This window comes from Anomaloglossus baeobatrachus, chromosome 6, assembly GCF_048569485.1.
Source record: "Anomaloglossus baeobatrachus isolate aAnoBae1 chromosome 6, aAnoBae1.hap1, whole genome shotgun sequence".
NCBI classification, from domain to species: Eukaryota; Metazoa; Chordata; class Amphibia; order Anura; family Aromobatidae; genus Anomaloglossus; species Anomaloglossus baeobatrachus.
In genome coordinates this window covers 81,802,205-81,828,449 of record NC_134358.1, presented here as the reverse complement: position 1 = coordinate 81,828,449, position 26,245 = coordinate 81,802,205, and the positions used below count along the sequence as shown (strand labels likewise).

The window sequence follows — 26,245 nt, the reverse complement described above, 5'->3', positions numbered from 1 at the left end:
TAGGGCACCAAAATACCTTGTTTCGGCCCTGAGTGTCATGGACATGGTGTAACAACATACCTGAAACCTATGTAAGATAGGGAAAAACGTACTTGTACATGTTTTCTTGTCGCCATTGAGTGAATGTCCTGGCCGACATTTACAGTTGTAGGATTCATCGGTATTAACACAATCGTGCTCACAACCATGATTAGACAACGCACAGTAATCTGGTCCTGTAAAAAAATAAACCACCATCAATAGTAAACTATATGAAGGTACGGTGTATATTAGTACTGGTTTATGGAAAAGAAATGTCTCGTAGGTGAAGTAGTTATTCGGGAGCGGCCACAAACAGAAGAGGACCCCAGTGTGGCTGCTCAGGCTGCACCAATGATATGTCCGCCCCTGTATTTATTTTTCTAGAATTAATCCACGAAATGTTCTCAGTGTCAAGTACGGATAACACTTTTATTGTATAGAGGAAAATAAGTCAGAAGTGGCGGGGAGACGAGGTGACTTTCATTAGAATATGACAGCATCAGCAAAACAACGGAGGAACAGTCCTGTCTGCTTCTAATTTAACCTGACATTGATATTCACGGAACATGGACAAAGAGTTTGCTTACTCCGACAAGTCTTCTTATCAGGATTCAGAAGAAAGCCGGGTCGACACTGACAGACATACGAGCTGTTGGAGTTTAGACATTCGTGCTGACAACCGTGGGTACCCAAGGCACAATAATCCACAACTAAAAATAAGAAACAAAACAGTATTAAGCATCTTGTACCAAATATGTACACATCTGATGGCAGCGTAATAAGTATATACAGCTACAGTATAGAGTTATACTAACATTATCCTACACTACAACATGTCTGTAATATTGAGCTTTATGTTTTCTTCCTATATGTACCAGTCCTTCTCCCGAAGCACTGTAGATAATAGACATTTTAAAAAATATATATTTAAGATGTTTTTAACGTAAATAAAACTAATTTTTAAAGACGAGTAGTAAAAAGAACTAAAAGAAGTAATAGTGATTCCCTGCAGCACTTTTTTGGTTCTGGTTCCATCTTTAAACAACAAATATGGCTGGATAGCTGCTCAGTCAATCACTGGCTGTGATGGGTCACCGCTGCAGCTAGTGATTGACGGTGTTGGCATTTTAAGAAACATGGCCAACGGTAGAGGGTGTAATAGAGAGCAAAAAATAACACTCCAGTACGATTGCTTTGGTGTCCGCCACCAGTCTGTAACACTGGGTACCAAGCGAACGGCGAAAGGGAAGGGAAACCCTGTGTCTAGAGAAAGGGAAGATGGTGACCCCTGATCAAGCCTACTGCTGGTCCCTGGGGTCTCCCACCACCCTAGATAGGTTCCACACCTATGCGCCGAGCTATATACCTGACCCTAAGTATCCCCAGTGCTGAGCCCTAAATAGAGAACAGATGGGATGAGATCTTCGTCAACCCCACTAAACACTACAGATGACACAAGGAGGATACACAGAGGGAAAATGCACAAACTAATTAGCTACAGATGACACAAGTAGACATTCAGCAAAGTTTCAGCAACAATACCACAGAGGAGTGCCAGCCACATGCTTGCAACCAAGGCTTGAATGAACTGAAGATATCACCAGCACCAGTACAAGGAAGAAAGGAAGGGGTATTTAAGCACCAAGAAAATGCTGATGATCAGAAGCTGAGTGGAAGGTGAGCACCTGCTGGGTCCAAAAGGGAGAGAGATGTGTGTCGCCCTCGCGTCAGCAGCCGGGCTGCTCGGATCCGGAAGATGGCGTTTTGGCGCGAAAAGATGATGGAAGATGGCGGCAAAAGGGATTTTGACTCGCAGTTTTCGGTCTTTCTTCAAGGCGCACATCCCTCAGGTAAGTGGGTCCTGCTCAGATCCTGTTCGTGATTCCAAGTTTGGTTTGAGGGAGTGTCGCCCCCGCGTCAGCAGCCGGGCTGCTCAGATCTTGATCCGCGGTGGCTCGAGAGGGCTCCGGACCCGGGTGTCGTGCGTCTCCTCTAACAAAGGGGGTTATGTACAGGGGATGGTGTGGAAAGTTCGTGACGCCACCCATGGTACATGGTAAGATGGAGTACTACCGCTGCGGCTGGGAGTACCCGGTGGCGATGGTGTGGGCAGCTAAGTGTTTAACCCTCCACGGGTAGGGGGAATACCCCGGGGACTCGGTGATGGTGATGGTGACTGGGATGTGCCGTTGGGACGGTAAGGGTCACTTGCGTACTCACTCAGTCCAATAACGCTGACACCAACAACTGTGGTAAACCAAAGTTCTGGACACCGCTGCCGCTGAGGGGGAGCACACCTGGGTCCCGTTTCTGTTGGTGTTGTCTGTTAGCCTGTGTCCTTTCTCCGTGGCACCTTGTCTTCTAATTGGCCCCTTTAGTTTGGAACTAATCGGGTCCCACTCCCCAGTCTGGCTAACTGAGGGAGCTTGCTCTCAGGGTTCATGCTTGGGATTTTCTGGACTGTATGTATGGAAAGTCCTATCCCCCTCGTTGCGCTAGTACCCCGATTTTGGAGCGGGTGGAGAACGGATCTTGAAGGTTCCGCCCTCGTAGGGTAAATTGTCAGGACGCCTGAAGCTACTCCCTGACCTAGGGTCCACGTACCCCATCGAGCCCTGGCCTCTGCCCGGTGATGGCACAAGGCCGCCGGCTGTCCTCTTCGACAGTCCGTGCCCCTTGTCCCGATCCCCTGCGGCCGGGTGTCCAGCTCCTACCAGGCCCAGACCAACGTCTGCTACCTAGTACTTCACGGAGCCCAGCTCCTGACCTCATCTCACTTTCACTGACTCTCACTGACTGAACTGCACCCTACACTCCTGACCCCCCCTTAACCAACCCCCCAAGTGGGCGACCCTATTCCACTCAGGCCGTCCACTGGTGTGTCTGGTGGGTGTGGTGCAGAGTGTTCCGAGGATTTTGATTAGCTGGTCTTGGCAACACCAATTGTTAGGGACGCGTAACCAAGGAGGAGGTGGTTATTGCACAGGAGGGCAGATTGCACAATACCCTGTGACGACCTAATAGGTCAGGGTGTCACAGATGAATCAAGCAGGAAAGCTACCTATACCAATGAATACTGACAGCAGGAACAATGGAAAGTCAGCGAGCATTCTGTGCAGTCAAATGCCGTGACACACTTGTGACACAGTCATGCAGTGATGACATTCTGTCCATCATTTTATGTAGATGAAAACATCACCCATCACCTTGGGTCACTGATTGGCAGCAGTGGTCATGTGAATCATGTATAGTACATGATCCCTACAGGATGGATGGGGACCACCAACAATGGCATAGTCAATGAGTGTGGAGACACGGGGGTCAGTGGGTGCTCTTGTCTGCTGATCCGGCTGCCTTTAGAAAGACAGCATGGCCCAGGGCTCATCCCAACTGAACGCCCGACTTCTTTATCCGTGGGCGGAACACTACTCAGCCAACACAGGATGAAGGAATCAGAATATTAAGACTTTATTGCATTCCCAAACAATTAACGGCATAGGGCACATAACCAGCAAAACCACAAAATGTAATCGGCAACAGTTTCTCACCCTTCCGCTGGCTCATCAGGGAGTAGAATATCTGTGCCTCAGAGCTTCCAGGGCTACTTACTCCAAACAAGCAGCACCCCGCTTTCGGCGGGCACCCACCAAAAATGGAATAATGCCAGATTTAGGAAGCTGTCTGAGGACTGTAAAGTCTGTAGTCAGGTGACTGGATTGTCCTAAGCTGGATTCCTTCCTTAGGTAGTTTTTGATAGCTCAGCCGAATCCTTGCATTCGATGATGAAGTTCATATATTATTAGAATCCAGGTTCGGTTATGGCTTGCCAATCGGATCCGCGGGTCCTAGATTGGTAGCATGTAGCAAGAGTCTACCCGGGCAATGAACAGACCTCCTTCTTATACTCCTGAGCTCTCCATTCAGACCATTGGGGTCTTTACGATTGGTGGATAAGACTGGGCTCTTATAGGCTAGATTTCAAGCCGTAGACAATGGGAAGTTCGCATAATTGATTTGTCTGGGTATCTGAGCTTCACTGGCCAAGGCAATTACATGAGTCAACAAGAACTGTAAAGGCCCCGTCACACTAAGCAACATCGCTAGCAACATCGCTGCTAACGAACAACTTTTGTGACGTTGCTAGCGATGTTGCTGTGTGTGACATCCAGCAACAACCCGGCCCCTGCTGTGAGGTCGTTGGTTGTTGCTGAATGTCCTGGGCCATTTTTTAGTTGTTGCTGTCCCGCTGTGAAGCACAGATCGCTGTGTGTGACAGCGAGACAGCAACAACTAAATGTGCAGGCAGCAGGAGCCGGCTTCTACGGAGGCTGGTAACCAATGTAAACATCGGGTAACCAAGAAGCCCTGTCCTTGGTTACCCGATATTTACCTTTGTTACCAGCCTCCGCCGCTCTCACTGTCAGTGCCGCCTCCTGCTCTGTGCACATGTAGCTGCAGCACACATCGGGTTAATTAACCCGATGTGTGCTGTAACTAGGAGAGCAAGGAGCCAGCGCTAAGCAGTGTGCGCGGCTCCCTGCTCTGTGCACATTTAGCTGCAGCACACATCGGGTAATTAACCCGATGTGTGCTGTAACTAGGAGAGCAGGGAGCCAGCGCTCAGTGTGCGCTGCTCCCTGCTCTCTGCACGTGCGGTGGTAACCAAGGTAAATATCGGGTTGGTTACCCGATATTTACCTTAGTTACCAAGCGCAGCATCTTCCACGCTGTGCTGGGGGCTGGTCACTGGTTGCTGGTGAGCTCACCAGCAACTTGTGTAGCGACGCTCCAGCGATCCCTGCCAGGTCAGGTTGCTGGTGGGATCGCTGGAGCGTCGCAGTGTGACATCTCACCAGCAACCTCCTAGCAACTTACCAGCGATCCCTATCGTTGTTGGGATCGCTGGTAAGTTGCTTAGTGTGACTGGACCTTAACACTAGACTCCTAAGAGTCTTTTAGAAATGAGGGGCTTATCCCCATCTATAAACAAACTATCTTCATGTCTGGCTGAATTTTAAGAAACTTAACCCATGCTCTGTACTGACAGAGTCCATGTCGTCACAATGGGTATATCATATTATTTTATCATTTTGAACGGGTTGTCAACTACATTGATATAGATGACCTATTCCTATCATAAGTCATCAAAATAAAATTTGTGGGGGTCCGATAACTAGCAGCTGGATTTAAGATACAGTGTAGCACTGTATTTGTCGTTACTTACAAATACAGCTAATACGATAGGGAGTTGGGTGTTGGACTTGTTATTGATGATCTATGCCTTGAAGTAGTGGACACCCTCTTTAAAATTTCCTGGTCTAGGTCTAGTTTCTTATAATTTGGGAAGCCCTCTTTAAGTCACCCAGACATTACAGGCATGCATGGCTCGTTTGCTTTCATCCATGCAGTGTCTGCCCTATGGCAATCAGGGGTGGAAAACATTAGGTAAAATCTTTATTTTTTAATTAACAAAAGCAGAGTGTTTAATGTTGTGTCCTGGTTAACTAGTGAAGTTTCATAGTAAAAACTGGAGATGAGTTCTAAGGGATAACCTCACCTAAATGTAACATCTGTTTTCATGAGTTTCCTCCAGGATCTCAGATTTCATCCAAATATCCTAAAAAGCTTAATTGGCTATGAAATTAGATCTAGTGTGTAGGTCTGACGGAAACTAGATTGTCAGCCCCACCAGCGACACAGAAACTCATGTCAATGGTCACATTGTGGGTACATTACTACATGTTAGTGCTATAGGAGCAATAGGAAGATAATAAATCCCTCGGGCAGGACATTTGGGAAACAGTAGTGTAGTTATGCTAATAGACATGGTAGCCATTTTTATTTTCTGCACATAACAAATTGCTTTTGTTATGCTTTTGCTTTTGCTAATATTGTTTGTGGAGCAGAAGATTAGATTTGCACCTTAGCATCCACAAATGGGAGATATCCTTCCTGTGTCTGTTGCTGTATATGTGTGATTGTTTTTCCTGATGAAGGCGAGAGGTTTTGATGATATGCGTTGAAAATAAAATCCCTTTGATCTCCATCTCGGCAGCGAGGCGTATTCCTCATTCACCCCCAGACTTGTACACAAATGGGAGATAGAAGAGTTGTTTAGGTTACTGATAAGGATGGGCGGACCAAGACTGTAAAAGTCTGGATACGCGCGGGTTCTTAGGGAACTTCGAATCCGGCAACTCGGGTAATGAAAAAAATAATGAAAAAAGGGTGAAAGCAAGCACGTTATACTTACTGAGTCTCTCGCGCAGCTGTACACTGCTTCTGGGCCACTCACACTACTTCCAGGGCTGCTCATTAACCTCATGCATATGCACTGCTTCCTCCACCCACCGGCAGTCCTGGCATCTCTGATTGGGCGGGGAAAGCAGTCCTTATGCATGAAGAATAAAGAGTGGCCGCAGAAGTTGCGTTACAGCCTCGCGGGAGACTGGTACGTATAAAGCGCCTACTCCAATCCCACTATCCCTCACCATTTAAAGCGCCAGATTCTGATCCCCATAGACTTATATGGGGACCAGCACCTGGCCAGATATCCAGAATCAGTTCTGGGCTTAAACTGTTTTTTTTTGTTGTTTTTTTATTAAACTCGGTTGGACCCGCTGATCCTGATTTTCGAGTCTGGCCATCACTAGTTACTGACAATATGCCTTGACTATTACATGAGGTGCGGCTGGCAAAACCAACCATTACAACAGTCTCCCTATAATGATGGTATTGAGATATGGGGGTGGATGTGGCGTAAAACCTTTCCTACAAGCAATGTCTGTGTGTAAATATGTAGCCTGGTGCTGGGTGGAAGTCGTGGGTAAGGTGCTGTTCCCTTGCGCCTCAGTACACTACATGAAAGATGGGGTCCTGACTAAGTATGTGGACTTTCACTAGTGGGGCGATACACCCTTGCAGGCCACATATTGCCAATGGGTAAAGTTGGCCAGGACCAGGCGTTAACCCATACAAGAAGAGAGACCACCAGCTCATTACAAAGAATGTAGTAGTTTAACTGTCTTTTGTTGACAACTATGTACACAAGATAGTGGGCACACAACTTCTCGAAGGTTTTATTAACAGAGCAACTTTAGACACACTCTCTTCGGTCCCAGCTTGGTTTCCCCTGTCCCTACTATTCAGGCTTGTTTCTCCAAAACCCAACCTTGCACCACAAAACAGTTAGTGAAAGCCATGTTCCATGTCTGATTCTCCTCGTAGAGGAGAGAGTTTGCCAATATGACCAGACTCAAGCATCCATGCTTTCTGACACCTAGGAAACTCCCGCCTAAGACAGTTCTTCGAGCCCCATCGTTGGGACTCCTCGGACCATTATCTCCGTTGGTCTTGGCTCCTTCAATTTCTTACTGGAAAGTGGTGCTGTCTCCCTCACTCTTTAGTGTTTTGCATCTCAGCTCTGACTTACAGCAGGTGGGGTTCTCCTTGGCTCACCATCCTGTTTGTTCCAATTCTCTGCTCGTTTTCTGCTGTCAATTTGCAATGGGCAGACCTTCTCTCTTTACTTTGATCTATGGGGGCGGACACTCCTCATCGTGAGCTGACTCTTCCAGGTGCAGCACTTCGTCTTGTAAGTGTAACTTTTTGAGGGCTCGCCGGATCTTTGACCTTTCACTTCTCCTACACCCACAATGGGAGGTACCTCATTTTTACATTACGCCACTATCCACCATCTTGCGGCTCACGCTCTGCGACATGTTGGTCCCCATCAATAGGATATTCCGATGGAAAGGTTTGATGCCGCCGACTATGCCAAGTTTAAAAACAAATTGAAGGAGACAAAAAGCGCAGATAGGGTCTTACTCAAGTAGACTAGTGGCTATGAAGGGATCAGGAAGGTTCACCTGTAGTAGTTGTGAAAGTCACAACCACTGTTAAAACTTGTACCAGCAGCAGCTACACGGTGGAAGATGATAGGTGCAGATCAAGGAAAGGGTTAAATGCTGCACTGCTGTTAAATAAAATCCAAGACCAAATGGAAAGGAATCATGATCTTTATTCATCTATGCATTTCAGAGATAATTCTCCTTCTTCAGGACCAAAAATCACCCCTTAAAATATTGCTGTGTTTTTGCATCCCCCGTTGTTTTCTATGGTGAAAAAAACACTGAAAATATCAACATGCTGCAGATTGAAATGGAAAACTTCTGTGTTTTTTAAAATCAGGAAAAAAAAATTGTGTGCATGAGATTTCTGAAATGTCATAGCTTTTGATGGTACTGTAAAAAGCACCTTTCATTTACCAAAAAACATGCAACAACAACAAAAAAAGTTGCAAAATGCAATGTGTGAACATAGCCTTAAATGTTTCATTTTTGGTTTGTTTTAGATGCTAATGGAAAATTGACACTAGTAATACTTACTGGTGCAGGACTTGCCATCTCTGGCCAGCTTGTATGCTTCGTAGCACTGACATAGATAGGATCCCAGCGTATTGACACAGATTTGCTCACATCCATGTTTCTCTGTGGCACACAAGTCCTCCGCTGCACAACACAAAAGTATAATTGTCAACACTGTGGCATCATTCAATGATAATACAAGAACAATATGGAAGGCAATCGTTATATTTCACATCACAATAGCTTTTTTTTCTTCTGAGATCCATCCTGATGAAGGTAGAGAGGAGCGTACAGTTTACAGACTAGAATATTTATGATTACCAATATTTATTTTCACAGTATAAAACAATCAAAGTTTATTGTTCACGAACATATGCTATTGTGGCGCCCCTGAGGCTTCAGTCGCCACAGGGTACTGCATCTCGCTTAAGGTGCAGTACTCATCCCGAGTAAGGAAGAGGTTAATCGCTGGTGTTTCTCACATTCACAAACCACACACAGTTAGGTGCTTTCCCACTGGGATTGGCCTAGAGTAGACAGGAGGGTGGCCATCATGAGACATGGGACTGTCCCGGTCTCTAGGACAAGCACCTGGGCGACGGGCACCTCTTGGGGAAAAGGAAAGAGCATCTTCACACTTGGGCAGTCATCACCGGACACAGCTTGGGGTGAGGAGCACAGTAAGGACCTGGGTCCAGGCATAACTTTACACTTCTGGGAGCACTGCAAGGCCCGGGGCTTGGAGCAGGCAGCTCAGCGCGGGCTTTCGACAGCTACTGGGGATACCAGGGTCTGCGGAGAGTGCAGGAAACACCCACAACCCATTCTATATTCCATCCACGGGATTGGAGGGAATCCGAACAGAAACGACACACAGTGGGAACATCAGCGGTGACCTCCGAATTATCTGGGATCGGCTGAGGCCCATCACGGCAGAAACCAGAACCCTGTGGGTGGCTAATGGACAGTGAGTAAAAACCTTGAACCACAACTCCTGTGTCAGTCTGTCCTTGTCGGCACCTTGTGCCACGGCGACAATGGCCACTACAACCACCCTCATCCTCCCCTGGGGCCTGGCTCTACCTGTGGAGAGCCGAAGCATCTGAGCTGCGACACCATCCGCCCCAGAAGACAGCACCCGCAGTAGCAGCTAATCTCTGGCCACACAACTCAGGTGGCGTCACGAGACAACTACTCCCGCCATCCTCAACTCCTTCATCCTCATCATCCCACCATCCATCCCTTCGTGGACACCTCGGGGTCACGAAGCCGGTCAGGGCCACCCATGACATTCCCTGACCCTCACCGGACCGGTGACGAGTATGCCCCAAGGCCCCATGGGGTGCTCCATTACTCCAAGGGGGGGAAATTGTGCTCTGCTTAAAGAGGTTGTCCACTACTTTTACATTGATGGCCTATCCTTAGGATAGGTCATCAATGTCTGGTCGGCCGGGGTCCAACACCCAGCACCCCCTCCGATCAGCTTTTTTCGGTCCCGGCGGTGGCACCAGGAAATGCTCAGTTCTGGAGCTGCTCCGTCTTGTAATAGTGACTGCAGCCAGGTACTGCACATCCGTCTCCTATTAATTTGAATGGGAGGCGGATGTGTAGTACCCGACTGTGGCCACTATCAGAAGACATTCAGACATTGATGACCTCTCCTAAGGATAGGCTATTAATGTTAAAGTAGTGGACAACCCCTTTAAGATTGCAGAAAAATCCCATGTAACTACAATTTATAAAAACATGTTAGTTACAGGTATAGGATGCTTTTATATTCAGTTCTGTGGATCCAGACTGTCCGAGATGTCCTTGTCTAGAATTTAAAACCTGTAACATAGCTATGTTCTCATTGGTCTGATAGATTTTTAAACAGCAAAAAACCTGAAGCAAAATCTATGCCATAATGCCCATTTTTTCTGCATATTTAAAATAAATTTGTCAGCAGGTTTTTTTCTAACTCATCTGAGAGCAGCATAGTGTAGGCAAGAGATTCTGAATCCAACAATATATCACTTAGATTACTGGCTGCAGCAGTTCTGACACAATCTGAACTTTAGCTTTAGCCATGTAGCTGAGCCCAGAGAGCTGTCCTCTCCCGCACCAGGCTCTGTATAGAGATTGTACATTGACAGTGAGGTGTCAATCACAGAAGGGTGCTTGTCAGACTGCTGAACGCATGACTTTGTAGTCCTGCAATAACAAGGGTCCTGTTGCTTAAACAAACATAGCAAATAAACAACAGATCAGACTATGACAAGACAGGCATCCCTGAATTCTCTGTGTTAACCCTTGCAGCATGCTGGCTTCAGCTTACATAGCAAAAGCCTGCTGACAGATTCTCTTTAAGGTCATCATTCACACTGGATGAAGTCTGACAGAACCTGACTATTTTGGCATGACTGGTTGACCATCTGATCTGTATCAGGCCTCATGAGACAACTCCACCCCAACATATGATGTAGAAGTAGCGGGTACATGAAATTTCAACCTTTGATCCTTTTGTGTAGGCCATGGTCACACGTGCGTATAGCATTCGATCTGATATGCAAATGACACTTGGCTCAAACTCTGCTGAGTGTCATCTACTGTGATCAGATTTTCCCACATGCCAGACTCGGATCACAGGTGAGGAGAAGAGGGAGAGACTAGTTTCTCCATCTTCTCCATGTCTGTCTATGCGTACGGTATATTGGACTGCACTTGGATGACATCAAAGTGCTATCTGATGTTTCACATGCACCCATAGATTTGTATGGGAGCGTGTGATTCGAGACACACTGCCAATCACAGCATGCTGCAATTTTTTGCTCATGCCGAATCAACTTGAGAAAAAAATTGCTGGTGGGCACTGTCCCATAGTATAACACTCAGCTGAGTGCTTCCAATAAAACATTGGATAGAACTCATCCATGTTATACACTGGAAATACCCCAGTGTGAACACACCCTTAAGGGGAGATAAGATGCAGCCAGAGGTTTCTTGGAATGAATTTCTATTCCTCTTATTGAAAACGCAATAAGGGCTCATGCACACGTTGCGTACTTACATGCATTTGCGCTGCGTATTGCACTGCAGTGTAAATGCATGCGTCCTGCGTTCACTACACAATCTATGTAGATTGTGCATGAGAAATGCGCACGTTGCTTTTATGACCGCAGCGATTTGGGTGCTAATATTTTGACCCAAATCTGTGCGTTCAGAAAAGCAGCAGGTCAATTATTTCTGTGTTCTGGATGCAGCTCCCACTCTGCCTATGGTGGGGGCAGCATCCAAAACGCATGAAATCGGCTTTTTTTAACAAAAATACTGCATCCATTACTGTTTCAGCAGTAATTTGAAGTGCACTTGTGTTGTCAAATCGCTGCAGAATATTCAGCAGTTACGTGCGCATGAGCCCTAACACTTGGCCGAGCCTTAAGGTCGCTTTACACGCAATGACATTGCTAACGAGAAATCACTGGGGTCACGGAATTCGTGACGCACATCCGGCCTCGTTAGCGACGTCATTGCGTGTGACACCTACGAGCGACCACTAACGATCCGAAAAATGGCGAAAATCGTTGATTGTTGACACGTCATTCCTTTCCCAAATATTGTTGCTCATTCTAGACGCAGGTTGTTCGTCGTTCCTGAGGCAGCACACATCGCTACGTGTGACACCCCGGGAACGACGAACAACAGCGTTTCTGCGCCCTCCGGCAACGAGGTTGGAGTGACGTTAATGCGGCTGCTCTCCGTCCCTCCGCTTCTATTGGTGGCTGCTGTGTGACGTCGCTGTGACGCCGCACGAACCGCCCCCTTAAAAAAAGAGTTTGTTTGCCGACCACAGCGACGTCGTTAGGAAGGTAAGTAAGTGTGACGCGTACTAGCGATATTGTGCGCCACATGCAGCGATTTGGCGGTGACGCACGCACGATGGGGGCGGGTTCAATTGCTAGCGATGTCGCAGCGTGTAAAGCGGCCTTTAGGCTCATATATGTATGGAGGAGTCGGGACAAATAGGTCAGCTGTTGGCCAAATATTTGTACAGCAATCGCATATGTATTGCCCGGTGTAGTTGGATAAATGATGCAGTTGTTGCAGTTTTAACCCTTTGGCTATGTATTTTTCAAGCACTAACCTGCAACAAAATCTGCATGTACTAAAAGCGGATTTTGCTGCAGATTTGCAGCAGATTTATCGATTTTTATTTCAAATGATTGACACTGTAGATTTTTAAACCAAGCAACATATCATATCTCACAGAAATTTTCAGCATAAGGGAAATCTGCATATGTTAAGTATGCTGCATTTTTGCTGTGTTTTTGCCATACCAGCTGTTTATTTTATGTATTTTCTGCAGCAAATCAATTTTCTCAGCATTTCTGCAGTGTTTTTCACACTTTTAAATTAATTCGGGAGAAAATGCATCAAGGAACACATTAAAAATGCATGAAAAAAGTGTCATCAATGCATCGATTTTAAGCAGCGTTTTTACTTTATTTTCCAAAATTGTAGAGCTTTTAAGGATATCTTTAACAAAAACCCACAGTACTACCAAATCTTTTATGCACATTTTATGGACATATAGAAAATTCCACTATATTTACTGAATTGTAATGTCTTCTGAGATTATAGGAATATCAGGAAAAACTGTGGAGGAGAGAAGCCCAAAATAGGGTCTTATCTGGTAGACAAGGGGATATAGATAAAGAGACAGGTACTCACCTGTTTCAGTTGTGACAGGAACAACTCCTATACGAGCATTTAGGCAGAAAGTGCATATAGTGGTCAGCCGCAGCCCCGATGAAAAAATGTAGATCACAGGGTAGATGAGGAAAACCGGGTTTGATGCTGCGCTAAAAAACCACAGATCCAGGAGGTGCGATGAAATCCTTTCTTTTATTTGCACGAGTCAACACGTTTCGAAGGCATAGCCGCCTTCTTCATCAGGACAAAAACAGAACAAGAAAGAACAGCATAACCAGGACAAAAACAGAACAAGAAAGAACAGCATAACCTTATGGGTTATGCTGTTCTTTCTTGTTCTGTTTTTGTCCTGATGAAGAAGGCGGCTATGCCTTCGAAACGCGTTGACTCGTGCAAATAAAAGAAAGGATTTCATCGCACCTACTGGATCTGTGTTTTTTTAGCGCAGCATCAAACCCGGTTTTCCTCATCTACCCTGAGATTATAGGAAAACGCACCATAGTAAGAGTAACGATAAGTCATCATCATAATTAAGTAGCACAATGCAACTAAAATGGAAAACGTGCATTATATGCTGGTATATGTATGATTTGTTGTTTATTATGATCTTGATGTATCATTGCCCTTCCTATAGTATATTGTTTTACAATCTCAGAATAGGTATAATATAGTAAATATATTCCATTGCCCAAACTGAAGTATAGGTAGCTGAAGTTTCCTTTACCTTCCCCAACATTTGCCATCAGGAGAGTCTGTAGGCCCCATACATACAATTGAAACCAAAGTTTTACATACACTATCTAAAAAGATAATATATTCTCACTATCTGGGATGAAATCAGAATAAACCTTTCCCGTTTTAGGTCAATTAGGAACAAAAAATGTTTATATTTGCCACATGCCAGAATAATGAGAGAGAGAGAGAAGGTTTTAAGGTATTTTTATTACTTTCCACAAAGTCAAAAGTTTACATACACTAAGGCGGGCTTTGCACGTTGCGACATCGCAAGCCGATGCTGCGATGTCGCACACGATAGTCCCCGCCCCCGTCGCAGGTACAATATCTTGTGAAAGCTGGCGTAGCGAAAATTATCGCTACGCCGGCTTCACATGCACTCACCTGCCCTGCGACCGTCGCTCTGGCCGGCGACCCGCCTCCTTATTAAGGGGGCGGGTCGTGCGGAGTCACTGCGATGACACACGGCCGGCGGCCAATAGGAGCGGAGGGGCGGAGATGAGCAGGATGTAAACATCCCGCCCACCTCCTTCCTTCCGCATATCCTACGGGAGCCGCGGTGACGCCGGTAGGAGATGTTCCTCGCTCCTGCGACTTCACACACAGCGATGTGTGCTGCCGCAGGAACGAGGAACAACATCGGACCGTCGCATCAGCGTAATTATGAATTACGCCGACGCTGCACCGATGATACGATTACGACGCTTTTGCGCTCGTTATTCGTATCATCGAACCTTTACACACTACGACGTCGCATGCGATGCCGGAAGTACGTCATTTTCAATTTGACCCCACCGACATCGCACCTGTGATGTCGTAGTGTGCAAAGCCCGCCTAAGAATACTATGCCTTTAAACAATATGGGACAGCCCATATGATGATGTCATGTCTTTGGAAGCTTCTCATAGGCTTATTGGCAACATCTGAGTTAATTAGAGACATACCTGTGGATGTATTTTAATGCACACCTGAAACACACTTCTTCTTTGTATAACATCATGGGAAAGTCAAAAGAAATCAGCCAAGATCTCAAGAAGAGAATTGTGGACTTGCACAAGTCTGGTTCATCCTTGGGTGCAATTTCCAGATACTTGAAGGTGCTTCGTTCATCTCGTTCACAAACAATTATATGCAAAGACAAACAAGATGGGAATGTCCAGCCATCATACTGCTCAGGAAGGAGACGGGTCTGTGTACCAGAGATGAACGTGCTTTGGCCAGACATGTGCATATCAACCCAAGAACAAAGCAAAAGACCTTGTGAAGATGCTGGTGGAAGCTGGTAAGATTGTGTCATTATCCACAGTAAAACAAGTCCTGTATCAACGTGGGCTGAAAGGCCTCTCTGCCAGGAAGAAGCCATTACTCCAAAACAGACATAAAAAAGCCAGATTAATGTTTGCAAATGCACACAGCATTTGCAAACATTAATCTATTGGAGACATCCTGTGGTCTGATGAAACTAAAATTGAACTGTTTGGCCAGAATGATCATCGTTATGTTTGGTAGAAAAAGGGAGAAGCTTTGAAGCCTAAGGGGTACTTTGCATGCGGCGACATCGCTAGCAGATTGTAGCGATGCCAAGCGCGATAGTCCCCGCCCCCGTCGCACATGCGATATCTTGTGATAGCTGCCATAGCGAACATTATCGCAATGGCAGCTTCATACGCACTTACCTGCCCTGCGACGTCGCTCTGGCCAGCGACCCGCCTCCTTCCTAAGGGGGCGGGTCATGCGGCGCCACAGCGACGTCACACGGCAGGCGGCCAATAGAAGCGGAGGGGCGGAGATGAGCGGGACGTAAACATCCCGCCCACCTCCTTACTTCCTCATTGCAGGCGGGACGCAGGTAAGGAGATGTTCCTCGCTCCTGTGGCTTCATACACGGCGATGTGTGCTGCCGCAGGAACGAGGAACAACATCGTACCTGTCGCTGCAGCGAAATTATGGAAAGGACCGACACTACACAGATCACCGATTCTCGACGCTTTTGCGATCGTTTATCGGTGCTTCTAGGCTTTACATGTTGCCACGTCGTTACCGGCGCCGGATGTGCGTCACTTTCGATTTGACCACGACGATATCGCAGTACCGATGTCGCAACGTGCAAAGTCCCCTAAGAATACCATCCAAACTGTGAAACACGGGGGTGGCAGCATCATGGTGTGCGGTTGTTTTGCTGCAGGATTGACTGGTGCACTTCATAACATAGATGGCATCATGAGGGAAGAAGATTATGTGGCAATACTGAAGCAACATCTCAAGACATCAGCCAGGAACTTAAAGCTTGGGAGGAAATGGGACTTCCAAATGGACAATGACCCGAAGTATACTGCCAAACTGGTTACAAAGTGGCTTAAATATAATAAAGTCAATGTTTTGGAGTGACCATCACAAAGCCCAGATCTCAATCCTATTGAAAATTAATGGGCAAAGCTGAAAAGGCCGGTGCCAGCAAGGCGACCTACAAAGATGACTCAGATACACCAGCTCTGTTCAGGAAGAATTTGCCGAAATTCCTACCAACTATTGTGCGAAGCTTGTGGAAGGAGATCCAAAACGTTTCATCCAGGTTATACAGTTTAAGTGCAATGGTACCAAATACTAATGAAATGAAATGTAAACTTTTGATTTTGCAGAAAGTAATAAAAATGCCTTAAAACATTCTACATCTCATTATTCTGGCATTTGGCAAATATAAATAATTTTGGTTCCTAATTGACTGAAAACAGGAAAGGTTTATTCTGATTTCATGTCAAATAGTGAGGAAAAACCTGCAGATGTGTCTTTATAGAGAGCGGAGGGGAAAATATGCAGATGTGTCTTTTTAGAGAGCGGAGGGAAACTTCTGGTTTTAAGTGTATGAGATGATTAGTCCGATATACATGATTCAACTAGCTTAAAGGGGTTATCCACTAGTTTTATATTGATGAGCTATCCTTAGGAAAAGTCATTAATATAAGATCAGTGGGGGTCTGACATTTGGTGCTCCACCGGCTCCAGACAGTGGCCAGTTGTAAGTAGTGTAAAGATTGGAAACTCACAGCTCCGTACACTATTTATTACTACCATAAACAGAAGAAAATGTTTGGCACTACCCATGCACCTATCCGGTTCAACAACACTCAATAATGCATGATTTAGTAGGAAATGTGTGGTGCAACACTTGGTGAAGAAGACATGAAATCTTCGGCGTAAAGAGAAAAAGTACAAGTTGCACCATCCTAAAACAAAATTTTTTATATTCCACAATTAAAATCCATGCAGGATAGTGCGGACAAATCCATGCAGGATAGGGCATTCGAATAACCGCCGTTTTGCATTAGTAGCACCTGAGGTGGTCACCTGATGAAGCGAGCTACTAAGGCGAAACGGCTCTGTGCTCTCCTGCATGGATTTTAATTGTGGAAAAGAAAGAATTTTCTTTTACAATGGTATCATATGACCTTTTTTCTCTTTACGCTATTTAATAGTACCATTCCCGGGTATTGCAGCTTAGCTTCCATTCACTTCAGTAGGAGCTGAGTTGCAGTACTCAGGAGCTGTCACTATGCCATGTCTTGACATGAGATATTGCAGCTTCACACACTGTTTACAGCCGGAGCAGAAAACAGCTGATCTGTGCAGATTCCACCAGTTGGACCCGCACCAACCTGATATTGGTGACCTCTTTTAAGGATAGAGCATCAACATCAATGTAAAGGACAACCCTTTTAACTCTGCTGGACATTTTTCAAACCATACATTATAAATATAACTTACTTCTGCAGGTCTTCTCATCGGCATTTAAGACATATCCTTGCTTGCACCGACATAAGTACGACCCTGGAGTATTGATGCAGAAGTGATCACAGCCATGGGTGGTCGTAGAACAGAGATGGGGCGCTGTAAGAAAGAAATACATGTCATTATAGAGCTATTGGGTGTATTATACATGTGATGTCCACTTTTTAGAGTTGATGACCAATGAGCGACCGATGGGTAGGTACATCCTCCAATCAAGTAAAAACGCATTTACGATATGTTGTTGCCTCTAAACCTCACACAGAAGTCTTCTCGATCTATCAAAGTCTTCCGCTCGTGTGTTTATTACTCTACGTTCCAGTAGCTGCACTTCCACATTTGCTGGTTAGTTTAGATGACGTTCACATCTTTGCTGGAGTTTCTGGATCGTTGCCACAAGGGGAGTTCTCCGTAAATCATTGTATAAATCAACCACAAATCCCTAAAGCCCAATTCTCATCTATTGATCTACCAGCCGCATTCAAAGCAACACAACGCGGATTCTTGTGGTTTTCTAGTCTCTGTTATGGGTCTGGTCTCCTGTTACGGCACAGTCCCGGCGGTCTGCAGTAAACCATAGGGTTCTGGTAGACCTCCCACACTTAGTTAGAGGTCAGTCAATGTCATGGCCTTATAACATTTTGTTTGCTAAGACATTATTATTGAAGAAACGTAATGAGCCTTAGGTAACACTTGCAGCATTGTTACTCAGCCAGGAAACATTTATTTTGAACACCAGAAGGTGTAAACGGTTGAGCAGATGTTTTTTTTGGCCACATGGTATCTTCCTCCTGCATTACTTGGTGTCCACTGCCTATTATCAGCTATAAGCTATCTCTAGTAGCAGAGACATTGAGCTGGATTATAGGAAGTGGATGCAGGTATTTGTCTCTGCTCCTGGTCTCCTGTCTGCCCGTCATTGAGACAGATTATAGGAAGTGGATGCAGGTATTTGTCTCTGATGCTGGTCTCCTGTCTGCCCGACATTGAGACAGATTATAGGAAGTGGGTGCAGGTATTTGTCTCTGCTCCTGGTCTCCTGTCTGCCAGACATTGAGACAGATCATAGGAAGTGGGTGCAGGTATTTGTCTCTGCTCCTGGTCTCCTGTCTGCCCGACATTGAGACAGATTATAGGAAGTGGATACAGGTTTTTGTCTCTGCTCCTGGTCTCCTGTCTGCCAGACATTGAGACAGATTATAGGAAGTGGGTGCAGGTATTTGTCTCTGCTCCTGGTCTCCTGTCTGCCCGAAATTGAGACAGATTATAGGAAGTGGATGCAGGTATTTGTCTCTGCTCCTGCTCTCCTGTCTGCCAGATATTAAGACAGATTATAGCAAGTGGATGCAGGTATTTGTCTCTGCTCCTGCTCTCCTGTCTGTAAGGTATTGAGACAGATTATAGGAAGTGGATACAGGTTTTTGTCTCTGCTCCTGCTCTCCTGTCTGCCAGACATTGAGACAGATTATAGGAAGTGGATGCAGGTATTTGTCTCTGCTCCTGGTCCCCTGTCTGCCAGATATTGAGACAGATTATAGGAAGTGGATGCAGGTATTTGTCTCTGCTCCTGGTCTCCTGTCTGCCAGATATTGAGACAGGTTATAGGAAGTGGATACAGGTTTTTGTCTCTGCTCCTGCTCTCCTGTCTGCCAGACATTGAGACAGATTATAGGAAGTGGATGCAGGTATTTGTCTCTGCTCCTGGTCTCCTGTCTGCCAGATATTGAGACAGGTTATAGGAAGTGGATACAGGTTTTTGTCTCTGCTCCTGCCCTCCTGTCTACCAGACATTGAGACAGATTATAGGAAGTGGATGCAGGTATTTGTCTCTGCTCCTGGTCTCCTGTCTGCCAGATATTGAGACAGGTTATAGGAAGTGGATACAGGTTTTTGTCTCTGCTCCTGCCCTCCTGTCTACCAGACATTGAGACAGATTATAGGAAGTGGATACAGGTTTTTGTCTCTGCTCCTACTCTCCTGTCTGCCAGATACTGAGACGGATTATAGAAAGTGGATGCAGGTTTTTGTCTCTGCTCCTGCTTTCCTGTCTACCAGACATTGAGACAGATTATAGGAAGTGGATGCAGGTATTTGTCTCTGCTCCTGCTCTCCTGTCTGCCAGACATTAAGATAGATTATAGGAAGTGAATGCAGTTTATTGTCGCTGCGCCTGCTCTCCTGTCTGCCATACTACACATAAATGCACATTCATGAAAAAAATGGTACTAGTGTCAGTGTGTCATCCATGTATTCCTTTTTACTATCAGTTGTCATCAGTGTTTTTCACAGATGGCTAAAGAAATAAATAAATTACAAAGTATCTCCTATACTTTTCAATGTTAAACACGCACAGAACACGGATGGTACTGATTGCTTCTGTGTTCTGTATGTATGTTTCATGGACTTGTAACGTGGCACGGGGCGGTAGCCATGGGAGAGTTAAGCAGGCTTTACACGCTACAATTTATCTAACAATGTGTCGGCGGGGTCACGTCGTAAGTGACGCACATCCGGCATCGTTAGTTACATTGTAGCGTGTGAAACCTCTGTGCGATTGAACGTTATAACGTTGATCGCATGCACGTCGTTCAATTACTAAAAATCGCACGTCCGGTTGTTCAATGTTCCCGGGGCAGCACACATCGCTCCGTGTGACACCCCGGGAATGATGAACTGCAGCTTACCTGCGTCCCGCCGGCAATGCGGAAGGAAGGAGGTGGGCGGGATGTTTACGTCCCGCTCATCTCCGCCCCTCCGCTTCTATTGGCTGGCTGCCGTGTGACGTCGCTGTGACTCCGAACGTCCCTCCCACTCCAGGAAGTGGATGTTCGCCGCCCACATCGAGGTCGTATGAAAGGTAAGTACGTGTGACAGGAAATAATCGTTTGTGCGACACGGTCAACAAATTGAACGTGCCGCACATACAATGGGGACGGGTCACATCGCATACGATATCGTATGCAAAAATGTAAGATGTAAAGCAGCCTTTACTCCCTTGCTTTGCCCCGACACACTACAGGAAGATGGGATTCCTGTGGGTGTGTGTGGTGGTACTGTGGCTACTGTGAACTCCTTCAAATTCAGGCCTGCCGCACTCTGTACAGTATCAGACCCCTTTGTTGCCAGGATCAGGAAACTGGACAAGTTTGTAAAACAATAAAGTGGGAACCTCCAGCTGTGATTGCAAATAACCTGAGTGACATCACCACTCATTGCTGTGGCTCATTCTCTGCCTGAAGCTCAAAGGGGGCGGTCATGTTCTATGGCCCTTCGCTGTCACTTCAAATGTAGCAGAGCTGGACTCGTCATGGGACACCATGTGGATTATGTCGGACCTGGGTGTTTTGGGGGTTCATAAATTGGTGAAAGGGTGTTTTTTGTATGTTTGTATGTACTGTATGTTGTATGTATGTATGTATATTTGTTTTCACTTACAGATTAGTAATGGAGGGTAGGAGTCTCAGACACCCTCTCCATTACTAAACTAGGGCTTAGTGGCAGCTGTTAGCTAGTATTAATCCCTTACTACCCCCATTGCCACCACACCAGGGCAATCGGGAGGAGCTGGGTAAAGTTCCGAGATTGTCACATCTAATGGATGTGACAACCCTATGTGGCTGCAGGCTGCTATTTTTAGGGTCGAGGAGGGACCCAATAAGCAGTGGTCCTCCCCATCCTAAAAATACCAGCACCCAGTTGTCAGATTTATGATGGCTGGGTATCAAAATGGGGGGGGGGGGGACCACAAGCCGTTTAAAAAAAATAAAAATAAAAATAATTTATCTAAATATTTTTTTTTAAAAAAAGCGGCATGCAGTTCCTCTTATTTTGATACACAGCCATGATAAGTGCACAGCTTGGGGCTGAAGCCTGTAGCTGTTTGCTCTATCTGTGCTGGGTTGCATAATACGGGTGGACCCTATGGCAACACACCCCGGCACTACTGGCCCCATCATCACCGCATACACCCCGGCACTACCGCCCCCATAATCACCGACACCGGCACTACCGCCCCCATCATCACCGCCACCGCATACACCGGCACTACCGCCCCCATCATCACCACACACACCCCGGCACTACCGCCCCGATAATCACCGCACCCACCCCACCACTACCGCCCCCATCATCACCGCACACACCCCGGCACTACCGCCCCCATCATCACCGCACACACCCCAGCACTACCGCCCCCATCATCACCGCATACACCCCGACACTACCACTCCCATCATCACCGCCACCACACACACTGGCACTACTGGCCCCATCATCACCACACACACCCCGGCACTACCGCCCCCATCATCACCGCCACCACACACACTGGCACTACTGGCCCCATCATCACCGCACACACCCCGGCACTACTGGCCCCATCATCACCGCATACACCCCGGCACTACCGCCCCCCCCATAATCACCGACACCGGCACTACCGCCCCCATCATCACCGCCACCGCATACACCGGCACTACCGCCCCCATCATCACCACACACACCCCGGCACTACTGCCCCGATAATCACCGCACACACCCCACCACTACCGCCACCATCATCACCGCACACACCCCGGCACTACCACTCCCATCATCACCGCACACACCCCAGCACTACCGCCCCCATCATCACCGCATACACCCCGGCACTACCACTCCCATCATCATCGCACACACCCCGGCACTACTGGCCCCATCATCACCGCATACACCCCGGCACTACCGCCCCCATCATCACCGCCACCGTCACTACCGCCCCCATCATCACCGCCACCGCATACACCGGCACTACCACCCCCATCATCACCGCACACACCCCGGCACTACTGCCCCCATCATCACTGCATACACCCCGACACTACCGCTCCCATCATCACCGCCACCACACACACTGGCACTACCACCCCCATCATCACCGCACACACCCCGGCACTACTGGCCCCATCATCACCGCATACACCCCGGCACTACTGCCCCCATCATCACCGACACCGGCACTACCGCTCCGATAATCACCGCACACACCCGACCACTACCGCCCCCATCATCACCACATACACGCAGGCACTACCGCACCCATCATCATGGCACACACCGGCACTACCGCTCCGATCATCACCGCACACACACAGGCACTACCGCCCCCATCATCACCGCACACACCAGCACTACCTGAGTGACGTCTCCGCTGACAGCGCGACTCACTTCAGTTGCTGCGTGTAGCTCACAGGAGCGGCAGTGTTCTACTACCGCTCCTGTCAGCTTCCGATGTAGCAGAGCTGAAAGCGTCGTGGTACCTCGAGTGGATTACGTCGGACCTGGAGGGGTATTTGAGGTTTAATAAAGTGGGGAAAGAGGGTGTTTTTTGTCTTTCATTTCAAATAAAAAGCTTATATTTTTAGGTTGGGGGGCTCCCCATAACATGGGGCTCCCCATCCTTAGAATACCAGCCTTCAGCCGTGTGGGTTTACCTTGGCTATATCAAAATTTGGGGGGACCGCACGTCGTTTTTTTTTAATTATTTATTTATTTTACTGCACTATATAGACCCGCTGGTGGCTGTGTTTGGTTGCAGTGAGACAACTGTCATTCAGCGTGGGGGCGTGTCTGACTGCAACCAATCATAGGCGCCAGTGGGCGGGGGAAGCAGGGAATACGAGATGGAATAATGAGCGGCCGGCATTTTCAAAAGAGGAAAAGCCGCCAGAGCAGTGTGACACCTGTGCAGCGCCACGCCCGTGATCAGTGAGTATAAAGGAGGGAGGGAGAGACCGACCGACAGAGAGACCAACGGACCCACCGACAGAGAGAGATACTATTTACACAACGTCTGGGCATGCCCAGAAACAAAAAAGGGAAACCGGCGCCGGTTTCTGGCATATGATGGATGACGGCAAATCCGGCGTCCATAGGCTTCCATTACAAAAAAAGCCGTACGGCGCCGGATTCGGCGTGATCCGTTTTTACACCGGAGACAAAAAACGTTCACTTTAACATTCCATCCAGCCGCCGGACAAGCAAATGTTGCCAGCGAAAGCCGGATGGAACGCAAGGCCATCCGGCACAATCCGGCGATAATAGAAGTCTATGGGGGAAAACACACATCCGGCGGCAACAGATGTCGGATGCGTTTTTTTATGTTTTCGCTAGATTGTGCCTGATGGCAAAAAACTGATGTGTAAAACCAGCCTTATCATCTGTATGTCATGAGGTTTTAATTATCTATTTCAGGATGAATAATGGACGATATTGCAAATTGTTCTCTGAATGTGGCCTTAAAAGGAACCTGTCAGCAGGTTTCTGCAATGTAATATGAAGACAGTATGCTCCAAGAATTAAAACAGAACATTCAGCCCTATGTGTCTTATCTCACAGTTTGTTTTTGTTTACCGGCAATGTTAGTATAAGCCTCTTATCTTTATCGTTAGTGGGTCTCAGCAGCATGTGAGCTCTAGTCCAACTCCGCCCCCTTCTGTGATTAGCAGTTTCTGTCTATGGAAATGTACACGGAAAGCCTGGTGTAGTGGTGTAGGCAGGGGCAGCTGTATGGGGTCTGGTATGTACAAAATCTAGAATCTTTCACGGTATCAGAAGGGCTGCAGCCACTAATCTATTTGATACATTGTTGAACTCAGGATCTCTTTGCCTACATCCTGCTCTTAGATGAGGTAGCAAAAACCTGCTGACGGATTCCCTTTAGGCCTAAAACACACTTCCGCAAAAAAAAGTACGTGTCTTACGGTCCGTTTTTCGGGTCCGTGTTCCGTTTTTTAGGGGCGTTTCTCCGGTACGTATGTCATCCGTGTGATGGCGTATGCGAGCCGTGTGTGCGTGTGGAATGTCCGTATTGACATAAAATACGTACGTGTGCTGTCCGTTTATAAAATAAAGGCCCGCATTCTTACCCAATTAACGTTGTTAATCATTCATCATGAGATCCTGGTGTTTTTGTTTGCCATCAATTGACCTGATAGATTGGTAACAAGTGTTTCAGATTTAGTGATGAAAAACGGACACGGACGATACGTGCTGAACACGGACATACTCCGTGTGCGGTCCGTGCAGGCACGGACCCATAGACTAAAGCGGGTCCGTGCCTGCGTGCTGCCGGCCAAAAACTGACATGTCGTCCGGGTAGAAAAGCGCACACGCGTACTTACCACACGGACAGACGTTCTGTGTGATATTACGTGTGTGTGCCATCTACCATTGAATAACATGGGTCTCCGTGTGTACGTGTCTCCGGTACGTGCAAATACGTACCGCACACGTACAAATTAAACGGATGTGTGTTGTGGGTCTTAAGAGTAGAGCTTCTTGACCTGAGATGGAAGTAAGAGAGGGATTGGATGGAAGAGTTAAGCCAAATGTCACCCTTAAAGAAAAAGGTCTTAAGCAATGGTAATGGTGCTGGCTCATGATGCCCCTTTCCTTATATGTGGTGTGCAACTGTGAAGGACTCTGCCTTTCATGGACCATAAACTTATGGCGGCAGAGAAAGGAGGACTCGAGTGTAAGGGTCATGTCAGCCATCTTTTCCTACCTTTTAGATAAATAAATAAGCCCCTTCATTTTTTGGATCCATGTTAGTACTGTAAAATATCTAGATATATAGGTTCTTACCGCAAAGTTTATTCTGGAACACAGACGTCAATGTTTCAATCTGGCTGAAATTGGCCACCAAGAAGACATGTTCATCGTGAGGTTCACTTCCAATAGATTTCAAGGTTTGCATATCCACCCGGCCCACTCCAATTGCAAAAATCAAGATTCCAGAATTCCTGGCTTTTGCAGAAATTTCAGAAACAGGATCCTGAGGTCTCCCATCAGTCACAATCATGGCAATCCTTGGCACATACATGTCTACAGGACGTGCACCCTCAGTCTCAGAAAACGCAATGTTCATGGCATATTGAAGCGCCAGTCCAGTCATGGTGCCTGTGGCTAGGTGCATCATTCGCTTGACGGCACGTTCAATGTCAGATTTTTTTTTGTATGTTTTCAAAGAAAACTCATTTTTCACTGTGCTGCCATATTGCAGTAAGCCCACCCTAGTTGTGTCTTGGCCAATGTCAAGGAATTTTAATACAGTGATGAGAAATTCTTTTACTTTTTCAAAGTCATATGGACGAACACTTCTGGAACTGTCAATGATGAAGACGAGATCCAGAGGCTTGTTGTGGCAGGCTTCTCCTGAAAAACAAAGCAAGGTTTTAAATAAAGATATTCCATTAGAAAGAAACATTATATTAATTTGGTGCAGACCTTCTTAGAGGTGTTACCCAAAGGTCAGGTGTTTCTGTTTTAGGCTAGGCTATTGTCACAAGGGACTATGGAGATAGCGGGAAACTGGGGGCCCCTAAGCTGATCTTCAGCCTAGGAAGGCCCTGTGTTATCTCTGAGATCCTCTTAATGGTGGGGATGTCTGAGTCTCCTTCCTGGCCCTGCTCCTGACCAACCCTGATCTAACTCTCTCCATCCCACAGGGTGGAGCCGAAACAGGTGTGTTATTTAATTCACAGAAATCGATAAACCAGGGAAACCAAAAGTCTGTCACACAGCACGCACATACAGAGGTATAAGACATATAAGAGATTAGGAGGAAAACAAGAACAGGGTGGAAACAACAAGACGATGGGTAACGCCAC

General features: G+C 46.7%; 1 protein-coding gene across 1 annotated transcript in view; it reads right to left on the bottom strand.

Moving 5' to 3' along the window:
- The window catches only part of MATN2 (matrilin 2), a 203,550-nt gene that overhangs the window by 96,304 nt on the left and 81,001 nt on the right, over nt 1-26,245 (bottom strand). Inside the window, 5 exon segments of the mRNA XM_075316235.1 lie at nt 93-215; nt 609-731; nt 8,409-8,531; nt 17,577-17,699; nt 25,221-25,790. Of these exon segments, the coding sequence (XP_075172350.1) occupies nt 93-215; nt 609-731; nt 8,409-8,531; nt 17,577-17,699; nt 25,221-25,790 (1,062 nt within the window).